The sequence below is a fragment of the Jaculus jaculus genome, chromosome 3, assembly GCF_020740685.1.
Source record: "Jaculus jaculus isolate mJacJac1 chromosome 3, mJacJac1.mat.Y.cur, whole genome shotgun sequence".
Classification (NCBI taxonomy): domain Eukaryota; kingdom Metazoa; phylum Chordata; class Mammalia; order Rodentia; family Dipodidae; genus Jaculus; species Jaculus jaculus.
Genome location: NC_059104.1, coordinates 153,516,589 through 153,533,516, shown reverse-complemented (window position 1 = coordinate 153,533,516; position 16,928 = coordinate 153,516,589). Strand labels below are relative to the sequence as shown.

At 51.5% G+C, this 16,928-nt stretch overlaps 1 protein-coding gene across 3 annotated transcripts in view; it reads left to right on the top strand.

Annotated features, from left to right (window-relative positions):
• The window catches only part of LOC101614775 (cell migration inducing hyaluronidase 1), a 175,575-nt gene that overhangs the window by 80,802 nt on the left and 77,845 nt on the right, over window positions 1-16,928 (top strand). For 2 of the 3 annotated variants that reach the window (XM_045145278.1, XM_004658244.2), the window contains exons 2-6: window positions 6,998-7,107; window positions 10,792-10,932; window positions 11,420-11,558; window positions 12,633-12,869; window positions 15,355-15,534. In XM_045145278.1, the coding sequence (XP_045001213.1) occupies window positions 7,014-7,107; window positions 10,792-10,932; window positions 11,420-11,558; window positions 12,633-12,869; window positions 15,355-15,534 (791 nt within the window). In that variant the 5' untranslated portion in view covers window positions 6,998-7,013. Of the gene's footprint in view, window positions 1-4,612; window positions 5,456-6,997; window positions 7,108-10,791; window positions 10,933-11,419; window positions 11,559-12,632; window positions 12,870-15,354; window positions 15,535-16,928 lie in introns of all 3 variants that reach the window. The other variant, XM_045145277.1, reaches the window with a different exon arrangement.

The following is a 16,928-nucleotide window of genomic DNA, read 5'->3' as shown; positions in this document are numbered from 1 at the left end:
TTCACTCCGCTGACCCTTGAACACTCTCGTCTAACCCTGATGCTATTGTCCCCAGAACTGTAAGGAACTAGAAGCCTCCTTTCCCCCTAGGGAAGAGCTCCACGGTTCTCAAGCCTGGTAGAGGTGAGGGAGGGGGAGGGGGAAGAGGAGCACTTGGCAGAGATCTTCCTGAAGCCCCAGAAATGAGTAGGCATAAACAAGGCATCCTTCAGCCAGGAGGTATGCCAAGCCAACTGCTGATGCCTGGGTTTCACTTAGCAAGTGAAGTTGACGCAGTGTTAACTGCCGCTGTCACTTTCAGGGCCAGTGAGGTGCACATGGGAAGGTACGAGGCCCAGTGGCTCTGACCCCACTGCGGGGGGTGGGGGGGCTCCCCTTCCCTCGGAGCTGTCTGCCGTGGTCCGGCGGCTGCTTGTGGCGTTTTGTGACCTGCCCACACCGAGTCTTGCCTAGGGCTCTAGGGAAAAGCCTTCTGAGGACGAGGCCTGGGATGGGCTGCAGATGGGACCTGAGGTGACTTGCCTGTGAAGCCAGGTGGCAGCCCCTGTCCCTGCAGACCCCCTGGCATCCACTGACTTATACGGGGGCTGAGGTGGATAGCAGGGCTTTGCTTCTCAGTCCTCTTATTATAAATACAGCTGACGAGTTAGGAAGATGCCTGTGAGTAGAAAAAAAGCCACAGGCTCCTGCGAGAGGCATGGTGCCGGAGGAGACGCTGACATGCGCCATGCAGACAAAAATGTCAGGGAGAGAGGAGAGAGCAGCGGGGAGGGTTTAGGGTAAAAAGGACTGAGCTACCCTTGCAGGGTGCTCAGAGAGCCCCTTCTCTGCCAGAGAGCTTTGTTAAATCTTTCCTTCCTTATTTATTTATTTGACAGAGAAGAAGGGAGACAGAGAATAAGCACACCAGGGCCTCCAGCCACTGCAAGTGAACCCCAGACGTGTGTGCTCCCTTGTGCATCTGGCTGTCATGGGTCCTGGGGAATTGAACCTGGGTTCTTTGGCTTTGTAGGCAAATGCCTTAACCACTAAGACATCCCTCCAGCTCCCCCACCACCCGGCCAAAGAGCTTTTAAATGCCTTGGTGGGATGCAGACCAGACCACAGCCTCTTCATCTCCATGCAGGTGGGACACAGCTTTCCCAGTGAGGTAGGAGCCGCTCCCCAGCACTGAGGTGGCAGCATCAGGACCAGAGGCTGCCGCAGTCTGGAAGGCACACAGCAGCCTCTCAGCTGAGAAAGAAGCGACGTGGGGACAGAGTCTTTATGGCCCGTCGGGAAGAACTCATCAGGGAGGCAAAAATCAAATCCTTCTTTTTTTGTTGTTGTTTATTTTTGTTTATTTTTTGAGAGTAATAGAGAGAGAAAGAGGCAGAAAGACAGAGAGAGAGAGAGAGAATGGGTGCACCAGGGCCTCCAGCTGCTGCAAATGAACTCTAGACACGTGCACCCCCTTGTGCATCTGGCTAACGTGGGTCCTGGGGAATTGAGCCTCAAAGTGGGGTCCTTAGGCTTCACAGGCAAGCACTTAACCACTAAGCCATCTCTCCAGCCCAGAAACCAAATCTTAAACTGTAAATTGCAAAGGGTGGAGAGTGGGATCTGGGAGAGGGTGGATAAAGGAAGGAACACCCAACTCCTGGAGGCGAAGAGCAGGCTGTGAGGAAGTCCTTTGGGAGTCGCAGGGCAGTCAATGTGGCAGGCTGAGGCAAACAGATCTGCTCCCTGGGCACCATGTCCCCATCTCCCCTTTCTACAGAAGTATGTCTTCAACCTTGAACCCAGAAGAGCTGAATCATTGAGGTCATCTTCCTAGCTTTAAAAATACATATGTATGGGCTGGAGAGATGGCTTAGCGGTTAAGCGATTGCTTGTGAAGCCTAAGGACCCCGGCTCGAGGCTCTGTTCCCCAGGTCCCACGTTAGCCAGATGCACAAGGGGGTGCACGCGTCTGGAGTTCGTTTGCAGTGGCTGGAAGCCCTGGCGCGCCCATTCTCTCTCTCTCCCTCTATCTGTCTTTCTCTCTGTGTCTGTCGCTCTCAAATAAATAGATAAATAATTTTAAAAATATAGATATATGTATTTATTTGTAGGACAGACAGAGAGAAGGAATGTAAGAGTGTGCACGGTTGTGCCAGGGCCTCTTGCCGCTCTAAACGGACTCCAGACCCATGCTGTGCTTTGTGCACCTGGCTGTATGGGGGTGTTCTTGTCATTACAGCACACGCAGTGCAGCACTCGCTTGGCCTCTACAGGTGGCCGTAGTGGGAATTTCCCAGGTCAAAGGAGGTGTATTGGGAGGGAAGACAATTTATAATTCTGTGAATCCACATAGGGTACCTGCTGTGTGTGTTTACTATCCAAACCTGACTTGAGGTGAAGTAGAGGCAGGGAGGCATGAACTCAGTTCTCTCTCCTACTTCCTCTCAAACAAGCAGGTTGACAAGGAAAGGCATGGCTCATAATTTGGAGCCAGACAGATTCCCCTGTTCGATGCTGGATCAGGCTTCTGTTTGCTTGCTCCGGGTAGATGTGAGCAACTCCCTTCTGCTCAGTTGTAGAGTGGAGAGAATGGGGTTAGATTAGATCCCTGCTGTCCAGAACATGACCTGCCACCCGCCAGCATCAGCCACACCTGGAAGCTGGTTAGAATCAGAGCCAAGCCAAGTGATGTAGCCTGTCTTCCCAGCACGCAGAAGGCTAAGGCAGGACCATGAGGTTGGGGCTAGCCTGGGCTACATGAAACCCTGTCTTATAAAAACAAAAACAACAACAACAACAACAACAAATACCAAGCTAGATATGGTATCTCACACCTGTAATCCCAGTACTCAGGAGCCAGAGGCAGGAGGATGGTCATAAGTTCAAGGCCAATGTTATCTGCATAGTAAGTTCCAGGCTACCTGGGGCTACACATTAATCTTCTATCCAAAAAATTTCCTTTAATTAAAAAGGTGGCAAAATCCGGGTGTGGTGGCACACACCTTTAATCCCAGCACTCAGGGGAGGCAGAGGTAGGAGGATTGCTATGAGTTCGAGGCCACCCTGAGACTCCATAGTGAATTCCAGGTCAGTCTGGGCTAGATTGAGACCCTACCTCGAAAAAACAAAACAAAACAAAAAAGTGCCAAACATAAAAGTCAAGCCTGCCTGAGATTTGCCGAGTGAGAATCAGTGCATGCAGAAGTTGCCCTGGTAACTGGTGTGTATGGGCAGCGGCTGGGCTATGTTCACATTCCTTTTGGCTCCCTCTATCCTGTAGGCCACAGATGAATTTGCAGGGTATTGCGTTTTAGGAATGAGAAGTCCAGTTCATAGGGAAGAGCTCGTCTGGGGCTCTGGTCTTAGCAGCAACGAGCAGGGTCTGGACAGATGTTTGCAAAAGGAAGGAGAGTCTTGTGCTGGAGAGGCAAGCTTCATGGAGCAGCCTGGGAGGTGCCCAGTGCCAGGGCAGAGGCTTCGTCAAGTGCCTCTCTCTGAGAGGCAGACAGGGCCCTGTGATTCTGGGGTCCCTGGTGCAGAAATCTCATATGTATCACATATAAGAGAAAATAAGACTGTGCTCAAGAGAACTCATGGTTCAGTTGTCTCCGGAGGTAAAGCAAGCTACACACAGGCATTTTCATAAGGAAATTGTCGAGAGTGACCCAGCTCAGGGTTGGCATTCCATGAACCCCCACTAAGCAGGACACAGTGTGAATCACAGGGCTCTATCCGGTCAGAGGACACTGCCCTCCCTTTGTCCTTCTTTGTCCAAGAAGACAAGACACAGCTTGTCATTTTAAAGGGCCGTTCCTCATGCCCTTGCCCCTCCAGCTGCTTCCCAGTATGCTTGGAAAGCAGTAATCTCGTACGCAGTACTAGTCACATGCAGAAGTGCTCTGTCTACCCGAGCCTCCCACGGGGCATGATCCAAAGTCCACGAACGTCAGAACTCGTGCTTTGTGGGCTCCACCTCCCAGTTACCACTCACAGCAGTTCGTCTTGGTTGGCAGTACTATTGTGGACCATTTTAACAGCAAGAAGACCAGGGCACAGAGGTTGAGTGAACTGCCTTAAGATCACCATAGCTCAGAAGAGTCAGAATTAGAACTCAAACCTAGATTTTTAGTCTCCATCTCCCTGGCTCTTCTCTGTGCCACGTGAGTGTCCTTGCTACGAGTGGCCTGTGTTGCTTCAGACACCCCAGGTCACCAGGTCTGCAGTCTTTGATTCTTGGAACTTGGAGTTGAAGGGCTGTTTCTGTTTTCTGGCTCTTGAAGAACGGGGAATGCTGTGTGGCTGTGGCTAAGGCTTTGGCGCCCACACTCCTGGACATGATCCTGTCATGCTAGTCTGTGAATTGAGTCTTGCCTAGGGTGGCCTGAGCCACAAGGAGGGTGGTGAGCCCCCATGTCACCCAGAACCACGCCTCTGGTCCACTCCAGGCCCTTCAGCGTCACAGGACCCTGTTCTGCCTCTCTTTGCTTTTTGTCATGAAGTTTCTACAGAAAGTCCCCAGCCCCAGCATAGCAGGAACCCATGGAGGAACCATGGGGCACAAGTGTGTCAATGAGTGCTGTCCCTCTGGGACCTCTTTGGAGCCTCTTCTAACACTCTGCTTGCTCTGCAGGTAAAATAAAAAACCTCACGATCCCAGCACAGCCTGGAAGAGCCTTGGCACCTGGCAGGCCCCGGAAGCCCATGACACCTCCTGCTCCTGCGTTGGCTCCTGTGTCTCCTTGGCCCCAGTTCCTGGAGACTGGAGGTCCTAGAGGCAGCTGGACCCGGGGACCCTGAGCATCTGGAAACCAGCTCGGAGCTGTGAAGACTTTTGCAACAACTTCACGTGCAGGCCCGCTGAACAGGGAATGTGTTTTCGCTCACACAGCTCCATTGAAGGAATCCCTGTCTCCTTCAGGGGACAGGGCAGCTCAGTGTCTGAGCAGCCAGGAGCAGTCTGCAGCCACCAGCTTCCTGAGGAGACTCTCAGCATCCTCCCTTCTGAGGCCTTCCCCAGCTGGAATCTGCTCAAGCCTCTTGCCAGCCGAGAAGCCAAACCCTAGCTCAGCTGTCAGAAGCTTTATAGAGCAGCTGAGAAGGCTCTCCTTCTGGGCAGTCAGTTCCTGAGAGAGAACTAGGCACCTGTCAGAGACCCAAATCCAACAGGATATGCTTCAGGACACATTCTGGGAAAGGTCACTAGAAGCAGGGGCAGCTCTGGGCAGAGGGACTTCTCCACCTCCGGCAGCTCAGATGCCACCCTGGGTGCCTCAGAAGCCTCTATAAAGCCAAGAAGAGCCCTTGGCATTGCCCCCTTCTCATGGATGTGAAATGACCTCTGATACAATGATGGCAGACCTCCAGCTCTCCCTCGGCAATGGAAAGTGTGAGGCCCTGGAGAAGATGCCTCCTCAGTGAGGGTGGAAACCCATTCCCATGTTGCCACTTCCCACACATCAGATTCTGTCACCAAGTGAGATGCCATCTGCCTAGGTCCACCTTCCATCTAGGTGTCCCCTGAGGCTGTGGGCTCTGTGGCAGCTACTAGCAAACTGTAGGGGTGTGTGTGTGTGTGTGTGTGTGTGTGTGTGTGTTTTAAGCTGATTGAGACCTGACAGGAGGCTGGCGGCTTTCCCTGAGGCCACTACTGTTCCTGCTGTACCTTCTTCCTATTGCAGAGAGCAGGAATGGAGCACTCTTTTCCAGGGTCAAGAGAAAGGAGCCTTTCCCAGAAGCCTCCATGTGTGAGTCCTGGGACTGCAGCTCAGCCGGAAGCCACTAGAATGGTCGGCACAATGAGGGAAGAGGGCACACAGGCCTGGATTCTGAAGGCCACTGCTCCCTCCCAGGCTGGCATACCTGCGTGAGGCCCAGCAGAGGGCCGCTCTTCACTAAGCCAGGGTCAAGGGTATCAGCTTAACAGCTGAGCTAGCTTAAAGCATAGAGGCTCTCTGGGCCCCTTTGTTGGTGTGGGAGAATGTCTGCTTCTGAATACAAGCCCAGATGTATTCAGGGAGGACCGGGGTGAGGGCATAGGGGTCAGAGTTGGCAGCTCCCAAGGCTCGGGCGAAGGTCTCTGAGCACACGGACACTCTCCAAGGACACTGCGTTCTGAAAGGGAACTCTGTGGCAGTGTCTAAGCCATTCCCATCACAAAGTTTATCTGGGTTCCTTATTCACTTTCTTTCATATAAGTAAAGAGTAGCTTCTGTCAAGTACAAGTTTGACGAAATAGAAAATTCATTCTCTCAACATAAAAATAAATCCACCATCTAGAGCCATTTCTTTTTGACACAAAGAAAGGACCTGGGTTTCTTTCTTTATCTGTTTTGCAGTTCTCGGTTATTGGCTCCTATGACATGGCCCAAGAGAGTCACTAGAGATCCAGCCCTCACATCTGTCTTCCCGCCAGCCCTTGATTTCTAGTTATATCAAGAGAGCTTAATCCTAAGGCCACAAACAATACAGAGGCGCTGAAGAATATACAGTGTTGATTCCAGGTCATATACCTAGATGAAGGGCAAGGAAAGAAAAAAACAAATCTTATGTCCCGATAAAAACTGAGGAAGGAGAAAATGGATTACCAGTGTAGACTGACAATGTCAAGGTTAGAAACCTGCCAGGCTATGTCCTCTTCTTGCAGGTTAGAGATTGAATGAATGAGCTGAGCTCACACAGCAAGTTGCCTTCTAACCCGGTTCATGTTCCATTCCTTAGGAAAGACTGCTCCACTGCCCAGGGAGAGAGCTGGCCGCCCAGTGTCTGTACTGCAGGACAACGGCAGAGTTTGCATGCCCAGATCTGCCTGGTCCTGAGTCATGGTCGTTGAGGAAACTGCTAGTGAGGATTTTGCTCTGGGCCTGTAGGGTGTGCCCATCCTGGCATGGCTCTGTCTGCTGCCTCTGTATGTGTGCGTCTCTGTCTGTCTGCTTTCTGAGGCCGTGTTTGTGTCCCTGTGTGTCCCGTGTGGAGGCTGATCACGGTGCATGTCTGACTCCGTGTGCTCCTGTTTCAGGACACACACGTGCAGCATGGGAGCTGCTGAGAGGCACCACTGCTCCCTCAAGCTGGCCCTGGCCCTGGGCTGGCTCCTCCTGGCTGGCTTCCCTGGGGCTGCATTTGCAGGTGAGCCCTCGGAAAACCCTGGCTTCAGCCAGGCTACTGTGGAAGAGACAGCTGGGGAGTCTCAGGGCGGGGGTCAGGTGGCTGGGCTCTGGATGCCCTCACTGCACTTCTCATTACCAGGCGAGCTGCATCATGCCCCTACGCTTTCATCATCCACGAAATGGTGGGTCAGTCCACAATGAAGGCTGCCAGCTCAGTACCTGCCCTCCCCCCACAAGCCACACCCTCCGTGAGCAACTGAGGCTGGCCACACGGGGGACTGTGGTCTCTGTGGGAGCTGAGATGCCCCTTGATGGGGCACCCGTCCCTCAGATCTGGGCAGCTGCTTATCTGTGGGAAGTAGGGGACCCCTGCTGCAGGATGGTCTGAATTTTTAAAAGAAATCAGAAATTTGTTTGTTTGTTTTTTTTTAATAGAAAAGCTCCCTGGTTTTCAAATGCTCCCCAGGAATCCAAAATTTGAAAATCACTCTGCTGAGTCATGGGGAAACCCGCATATCTGAGACTCAGCTCTCTATACCTCCACTGGACTGCGTGAACTCAGAGCTCAGCACACACTTCTGCTTCCAGTCATGGGGGCCCAGCTAAACCCTTTCGGCTGCGATGTTTTCACACACTTTTCTTTCTCTCCCCCACATGTGCGTGCACGTGTGTGTGTGTGTGTGTCTGTGTGTGTGTGTGTTCATAGAACTTGTGACCCTCCTTTTTCAGTCTCCCACATGCTAAATGTTGGGGTTACAGAGCTTTCCCACAATACCCTGCATAGTATTATCTTTTCTTCCCTTCTCTCTCTCTCTCTCCCTTTACTTTTCTTGTTCTGTGTGTATATGTATGCTTTAGTGCACAAGTGTATGTGGGTGGGCATGCATGTGTGCACATGTGTGTGGAGGACAGAGAACAACATGGGAACAACATGGGCTGTCACACATTCAGTACCATCCTCCTCTTTCGGAAGTAGGCTGTCTTGCTGACCTACAACTTGCCAACTAGCCGAGGCTGGCCGGGCAGTGCGCTCAGGGGATCTGCCTGTCTCCAGCTCCGCCGCACTGGGATTACAGGCCTGGGTCGCCACACCCAGCTTTTATTTTTAAATGTGGGTTCTGGAGACAGAGCTTTGGCCCTCGTGGAAGGCAAGCGCTTTACTGACCCCAGTCCCCTGGATCTATTTTTTTTTTTCTTGCAATGCCAGGCAAATGATTTTAAATTAGCATCTAGAAGCACGGGGCTTGTTCACCCAGGCTACAGGAAACAGCGCTCAGAGAACCAGCACCCGAGGCAGGGCACAGGGAGAGAGAACGCACGGATCTTGAATCCTGAATAGGGGCTTAGTGACACTGCTGCCAATCCTGTTGCTCTTCTTACAATTGTTATTACCACTGTGCTTTTTTAATAATGAGCAAAAGGAAAATTGCATTGAATGACATTTTGTTTTCCCACCCATTGGTAAAAGCATTCTATATTACAGTCGGTGAAATGCCTTCGCTGTGACTTCTTGCCGAATCTTCCAGTTCTTAGGAGATACACCAAGCCCGCTGTGTGTCAGCATTTAGTGCCATACTTAGCAACGTTGCCTGAATTCATCCATGAGCCTTCTGCCTTCTATTCATTTCTAAACACAGAGGGGCATTGACTCTGGTTTTATCTTTGAGGGCTACACAGCTTGGGGTGGGGTGTTTAGGTACTTCCTGGTTGGCCCTCCACCCCACACACGTTCTGGTTAGCCTGTAAACCATTCGGAAGAGACGTTTGGCCTCCAGCGCTGTCTGCTCTGTGCTCTTTGAAGCCTGAGGGAGACAGAAGCTAATCTGCATTCCCTCTTATTTACCTAACAAGCCTCCATCCAGGCCAGGGGAAGTCAGCATCGTTGCCATAGTGATGTTTCCAGGAAGGCACTGACAGTTTTCAACCACACCAGAGAAGACCCCTGGGCACTGGCTTTTCTTGGTTCAGGGTGCCCAACTCCACAGAGGAGGGTCTTAGCTCAGGGTCTGAGCTTCTGGAAAGCTGGGCCTGTGGCCCTGAGGGGGTCAGACATGCAGGATGAGAGTCACCACAGCCAAGCTCATGTACAGAGTTGTCTCAAAACTCCTGCACTTGCCCAGGGAAAGGGGCCCTGGGTCTGGCTTGGCAGCGGGCCCGTGAAGCCTGAGGCTCTGTTCAGTCAGCGGGTGCTCCTGGCTCCTGGACCACTGGGCTCCCTCGGCAGTTGCATATGTTCCCCACACACTGGGTGTCACTTCCCTGGAAACTGACTCACATGTCTAGGACCAGGCTGAAGACTGCCAAGGGCTCCTGACTGCCCCTACTTGGAGATAAGCCCGGGTATGGAATTCAGAGCCCAGCCTTCAGGAACAGCTGTCACCAGTCACTACCAAGAGAGGAACTGGCCCGTCCACCCACAGGCGGGCAGCGACTTTGCTGTGTATCTAGGAGGGAGCCTGGGAACTCTAGCTCAGCACCCACACAAAGAGGCCAGGAGGGAATGTGGGGGGCGAGGGCTCAGCCTTGTTGAGGTCAGTTGGGTCCCCTACCTGGTGCTGCTGAGTAAAGGTGTGTCTCCTTTCCAGCTCTCCTGGAAATATCTAAACATGGTAGATATGTCTTCCTCCAGTCACAGAAAGAAATTCAAGTAACCTGCAGAGCCAGTGTGCTAATCATGATGCTGAGTCAGAGCCAGTTCTGGCCCTGTGTTGGGCATGCAGCTTGCTGTACCCACTGGGCTCGAGGTGCCCAGCGTCCATTGCGCTGGCACCATGCCTGCAATGCACAGAGAACCCTGAGTTATTTTGTAATTTCCAAATTCGTTCTTCAAAATTTAATCGCTGAGAAAATAGGAACACCTCGTGTCGTTTTGTTCATTCTTACCTCTGCCTCTCCCTCTGGGTCCCCTTTGTTCTCCACAGGGTGGTTCACCCAGCTCCTGGGACAAGGAGCCCCCAGTTCCCATCTGCTCCAAGGCACAGGGTTAGGGCGAAGCACAGCAAGCCATGTGAAAATGTAGGCAGTGCCTCTGAGGAGGCCAGGGAGATATGCCTCTTCACCCAAGTCCTTTTAGACCCAACTAAAATACTCACACTCACAAGCTCTTCCTGGGCCATGTAGTGAGTCCCTGTCTCAAAATAGGAATCAATAGTAATGACAGTAGCAATCACATATAGCTGCTCCCAGTTTAAATGTCATTGCCAGTCAGGAGCTACTTTTGTTGTAAGTAATCTTACTTGAGCAAACAATTTATGAGCATCTCTCTCAGATTCCCCAAAGGGAGCAGAGCTAGAAAATGAACCAGAGTTCAAGCAAATGGGGAAGGAGTTTTATAAAGTCCTCCCGCGCTGCTTTCAGAGGACAAAGTGTCCTGAGACCTGAGATGCGAGCATTCTGGGTCAACAGTGGTGTGGCTTCACATCCCGGGATGCCCTGGGGTGGGGGGCGGTCACCACAAGTACCCTCGTCTTACAGAGAGGCGGCTGAACCAGGGAAGGAAGGTTGTCTGTCCGCAGACATCTGGTGAAGGAACGAAGGACACCATGGACCCCGAGCATTTCTCTGCTCTCTAAGGTCTTGCGCTTAGCTCTGGTAGGGAGAAGATGAGTGCCAGGAAGACGCGCACCTCACTCCCACCCCATTCACCCTTACTTGGATGCTGGGGACGGGAGTGGTGACATATCTTTGTCTCTGATGGTGGTAGCTGAATGCCCCGACCAGAGCCCGGACCTGCAGCCCTGGAGCCCCGGGCATGACCCGGACCAGCATGCATACATCGGCCAGGGCAGAAGGCTGCTGCTCACCTCCTCTGCCACGGTCTACTCCATCACCATCTCAGAGGGAGGTAAGCCTGCCTGTCCTCTCCACCGTCCCAAGCCTTGCAGATGGATGCAGGTGATTGTGCCTGGAGATGGACGCAGTGAATGGGTCATGCGTTGGTTCATGTCAGAGCACCCCGGGTTTTGAGATAACTATCACCTCAGAGCGTCAATGAGTGGCGTGTGGAAGAGCCAATCTTACGAAAAGGAGCATTTTCAATGGCCACTCTTACTGATGCTCTGAACAGCGTATTTCTCTAAACTTCACATGCTGGGCTTGAGCACAGGGCACGCAGTAATGGCTGTGAGCCAGAGGGCCACTTATTTACACCTTCCAAGGCAGGTGGTAGAGAAAAGCAATTCCTGCAAGACAGTGAGTACAGAGGTGCTTGGAAGATGCACCTTTCTTGCCTTCCTAAGGGATGAAGGGCTTAGGGAGGATGCCTTTGGCTCTGCGCTAACCTTATCCTTAAACTTTGTGTTCTTAAACCTCCCTCATTCCTCCCTCTTCAGGTAAGCTTGTCATTAAAGACCACCACGAGCCCATCGTGCTACGCACCCGACACCTCCTGATTGACAGCGGTGGAGAGCTGCACGCTGGGAGCGCCCTCTGTCCTTTCGAGGGCAATTTCAGCATTGTGCTGTATGGAAGGTGGGAAGCCCATGCTCGGGGGTCAAGGGATGCTCTTGGGTCTGATGAAAGGGAGGCTTCTGGAAGGAGAGAGGGTGGCAAGAGAGCCAGACTTCTGTGTAAGATAAAAAAGCACCACTGTAGCCCACCAGACAAGATAGACACGGTGAAGAGGGTGAGGGAGCGTTTTATCTGTCACGGTACCCCGAGGTAGTTGGGTCACAGAAGTCTCTGCCAGCTTTTCCACTGCCTTTTAATCCTGCTAAGGTTTGGAGAGGCTCTGGAAGGGGTTCATTAATGTCACGATGGGCATGTTACCTGGCGTTTCCTGGGATGATGTCAACAAATGTCTACTTACTTCCGTTAGGGCACTAACAACAGACCATGCAAGTCTGGCTTGGTGAACCAGTGAGTTTACGACTTGGGGTTACTTACAGGAGCATGGGGGACTCAAAAGCAGCCGTGTCGTAGAAAATCCCACCTCGCTCAGCATGAGGACTCAAAGCTACATGCTCCCCACACATTTGCAAGATGCTCTACCTCCCCTGGCAATTGTTTTCGTGTGCTTGTGTGTGTGTGTGTGTGTGTATAAAACCTTGGTACAAGCACTTGCAAACTTAAAAGTTCCTGAGCCTTTATAAATTTCACGAGCTTTCCAAGTCATATAAGCCTCCTTCATCCCTCCAGGAGGGAATGTTTCAGTCTCGGTGCAATAAGGCACAGGAAAATTCCATGTGGCATTTGCCTCTGGCTGTGCCTGTCTTTAAGCAACTGAAAGTTCTAAGTGGTGATAGCCAAGAATGCACAAGTGTGTTCATGGAACCCTCGGCGATGAGGGCTGGGGAAGAAACAAGCCGAGGAAAGTGGCTGCAAATGCTGTCCGTCAGGTACTGCTGCTGGCCTGTGGATCTCCTGCCGGTTGGCCCGAGGATCGTCAACTTGCTAATGCTTTTCTATGGACTTGGTGCCACTACCATATGTGTGGCTACCTCCCTGGTACCACACTGGGAGTCAGGGAACAGTAATGGTCTCCCAAGGGCTCGGTATCTAGTGAAGAGACATGTCAGTCAGCCCTGGGGAACTTCTCTCTTGCAGGGCTGATGAAGGCATCCAGCCAGACCCTTACTATGGCCTGAAGTACATTGGAGTGGGACAAGGAGGCACCCTTGAGTTGCACGGACAGAAAAAGCTCTCCTGGACATTTCTCAACAAGACCCTTCGTCCTGGTGGCATGGAAGAGGGAGGCTATTTCTTTGAAAGGAGCTGGGGCCACCGTGGAGTCATTGTTCATGTCATCAACCCTAAGTCGGCCACAGTCATCCATTCGGACCGGTAAGGTTGGCCTTCCCTGTGGCTGTACTCACTCTGCGCATGCCCAGCTATGGGCTGCATTGGAGAATGGGCTGCATCATGAATGGCAGGAACGGAAGTCCTGGTTGGAGAGGCCCCTCCTTCCCTAGTCATTTGTCCAATAAAGCTGAATTTGACATGTGTGTGTGCATACACACACACACACACACAAACAGGCACAGGCACAGGCACACATATATTCAGAGGCTATAGTTCTAATAATAAGAGAAAAAAGATGCAGTAGTACAGTCGGAGTAAACACACACACACACATACATACACGTGATCAGGAAAGGCAATGTACAGAAGCAACATTGAGAGGAGAGCTGCAGGTGAAGACGTGTTAGGGAAGGTGTGTTCCACACAGAGAAGCAAATAAATATAAAGGGCCCGAGGTGCCAAAGGGCACGGCATGCTGGGGGAGGGAGAGCCAAACACAGGCAGGCATGGGGTTAGAGGCAAGGGTGAGGGCGGGGCCTTGAAGAATACATGAAGTTAGTGGACTTTATGTTAAGGGGGCCAGAAGGCTGTGAAGAAGGGCATGATCTGATTTCAAAGAACATTCTAGCTGCTCTGTAGAGAATGGATTGATGGTGGAGGGCAAATTTGGTGGCATGGCTGGAGAGATGGCTTAGCCATTAAGATTCTTGCCTGCAAAGCCTAAAGGACTCTCCTGATCCCACGTAAGCCAGACAAACAGTGATGCAAGCCTGCAAGGTCGCACATGTGCACAAGGGGGTGCATGCATCTGGAGGTCAATTTCAGTGGCTGGAGGCCCGGGCATGCCAACTCCCCCCCCTTCTTCTCTGTCTCATAAAATGGTCAGTCTGAGGGTTGGGGAAATAGCTTAGCAGTTAAGGTGTTTGCCTGCAAAGCCTAAGGACCCTGGTTTGTTTCCCCAGGACCTGTATAAACCCGATGCACAAGGGGACACATGTGTCTGGAGTTCATTTGCAGTGGCTGGAGGCCCTGGAGCATCCATTCTCTCTTTCTCTCTATCTACCCCTCTCTCTCTGTCATGCTCTCAGATAAATAAATAGAATATTTTTTTTTAAAAAAAGGCCAGTCTGAGCCGGGCATGGTGGTGCATGCCTTTAATCCCAGCACTTGGGAGGCAGAGGTAGGAGGATTGCTGTGAGTTTGAGGCCACCCTGAGATTGCATAGTAAATTCCAGGTCAGCCTGAGCTATAGTGAAACCCTACCTTGAAACACCAAAATAATAATAATAATAATAATAATAATAATAATAATAATAATAATAAATGAAATAAATTAAAAAAAATAAAACACTGGTGGCCAGAAAGCTTTGGCAATGGCCCGGATGAGAGAGACAGTGGCGAGATGAGTTCTCCATTAGAAGCAATGGGGAGAGAAGCAGATGAGCTTCAGGAGATGTGGGAGGCAGAACAGGTGTAGCTCCCTCTCCTTCCCCTTTCAGCCTCTTCCCCAGAGTTGGCAGGTGGGTGCTGTGGAGCTGAGCCTGCCCCCAGTGGCCCTGGGCCTCCCATGCTGGCACTCTGTAGGAAAGATTCTCTAGAAGAACACAGCTGGGGAACTGAGCAGAGACGGCTCTCCAGAGATGACAGTGTGATGACCGAAGTACACGCAGGCTACTCCACGGGTGGGAGACATGATATGAGACAACCTCCGTGTCATTTCCAAGGATTTCGGAGGAATTGCTTCAGTCTGGGTCTGAGATAGAAAGCCCTGGTGCTCTAGGCATCTGGATTGTCTCCTAGAATCGGGACCTTCCAACAAGCATAAGCCACAAGTTCCAGGAGGAAAGGAGATATTAAAGGCCTAAGCTCCAAGCATATTACTCACTCCCTATTCTGAAGCCTTAACTCTCTACTGCTGTACTTATTTCTGTGGCATTTCATCCAATGAATGGTGGCTGTGGCCACGTCCTGTCCCTCCTTCTTGTGTATCTCTGTATAGTATGTAATCAAACTCTTCATTGTGTGCATGTGTGCACACATCTGTGTGTGCATGGGTGTGAACAGTATGTGTGATACATACTTATGTTTGTGTACAGATGGTGTGTCCCCGATTCACACATGCGGAGGCCAGAGAAGAACATCACTTGTCCTCCTCTATTATTCTGCGGCCGTATTTTCTTTAGACATGGTCTTTCACTCAGCCTGGAGTTCATTGTTGTCTGGTTGGACTGGCTGGCCAGTGAGCCCCCGTGATCTCCTGTCCACCCTCCCTCAGGACTGGGGTCACAGGCATGTGGGGCCTGTCTGGTTTTTTATGTAGTGGGATCGAGCTCAGATCCCACGAATCCATCCCCCCTGCCTCTTTACCTGCTCTTTAAGGAGAAAGCTTCTTTGTTTATAGACCTCAGCCCCTGGGGTTGTGGATGGCATATTAGTTGTTGAAACAGACATGTGTTTAAATATCTCTGTCTTTGGACTTCTATGAAGGTTATCCAAATCTCTCTCTCTCTCTCTCCCCCTTCCTTAGGTTTGACACTTATAGATCCAAGAAAGAGAGCGAACGTCTGGTCCAGTATTTGAATGCTGTGCCTGATGGCAAGATCCTTTCTGTCGCAGTGAATGATGAAGGTTCTAGAAACCTGGATGACATGGCCCGAAAGGCAATGACCAAACTGGGCAGCAAGCACTTCCTACACCTTGGATTTCGGTACCGCTCTTTACTCTCACACTCACCTTGCTCTGGGACTCTGAAGTGTTCCATGCCACTCAGGAACTAAGTCCCCGGGACCATGTGGCTCTAAATGACACGTAGGGACAAGCAGGCACATTGCCTGTCTGCACTGGGCAGATTTAGGGCAGCCTGGCTTTCCCTACAAGCATAACCCACCCTTCCAATGTGCACGTTTCTATAGGACTTCCTTATTCAGACAGCCACTGACTCAATGCTGAGTGTGTCTTGGTGTGAGAGCCAGTAAGAGTCAGCACCCCGATGTGCAACCTAGCTTTATTCTCCTTCTCTTTGATGTAAGGTTCACGGCATGCATTGGGGATTAGCAGACAGATTTTTAGGAAATATGCAAAGTGTCATGTCCTAGCCAAACATCTGAGGTAAGGTGCTTCTTTTTTTTCCTGGTATGTTCCACTTGCTTCAGATTGGGAGATTATGCCTGTGCATGCACTGGCACCTGGGGAAGCCGTTTGCTCCACAGTAACGATACCTTTTGATCCTTAGAATCAGCTCTCAGCTCTGAGAGTGGGGGAGAAGTCAAAGTAATCTGCCCCATGGCTATCCGAGGCTTTCACTCCTCTCCCTTCAGCTCTCCATGTCTACGCAAGCTTAGGAGTGACCAGGGCCTTTTGAGGCCACAGAGCAAAGCAGTTTCACGGGCCAGGCCCAGATTTGCTGGGTGAGAGAGGGCTGCCCTAGGTCCTGGCCTTTATTCTCGGACAGCTCATGGGCTGTGCCTTCTGGAAGGGAAACTCAGGCAGGAAACTCAAGCGGCCAAAGATGACAGTGAGATCTTGGCATGGCAATATTCCTTTGTCTGTTTCATAGATTGAAGGGACAGTTTACGAGGGTATGCTGAGAGATAGTACTGCAAAGGGACTGGCTGCTTGGGGTCTCAGCGGAAGAATACTATGGTGGCTCTTGGCCCAAGGTCTAGCTTCTGATGCCTGCCTTTAAGTGTGGACTGTGCCACCCGGGGTGTGACCTCAGGCAAATGACTCTTCTGCTTCGAGCAGTTCCTGAATCTGTAAGACGGGGTGCTTTGGGAGCCATTGAAAGAGTGCTGGGAGGATCCCATGGGATGATATGAGCAATGCAGCTGCCACTCCACCTGGCACAGACTGTTCCCTCTTTACAAGCAAGAGCGGTGGAAGGATGGGTGTCATCATATGCCAGCACGGACATGGTAGGCAGGAAGTACATGTCCGCTCCTCCTTTCTGCAGACAGGCACTTGAGTGACGAAATCTGAGCATGTTCACTCCGTAGAAGCGCTTGGACTTGGACGCCTTGTTTGTTTGTTCAGAACGTGATTGGGGAGACCCGGCGGGGGCGCGCTACGCCTGCCGAGCTTGCAGGAGCAGGTGGAGATGAA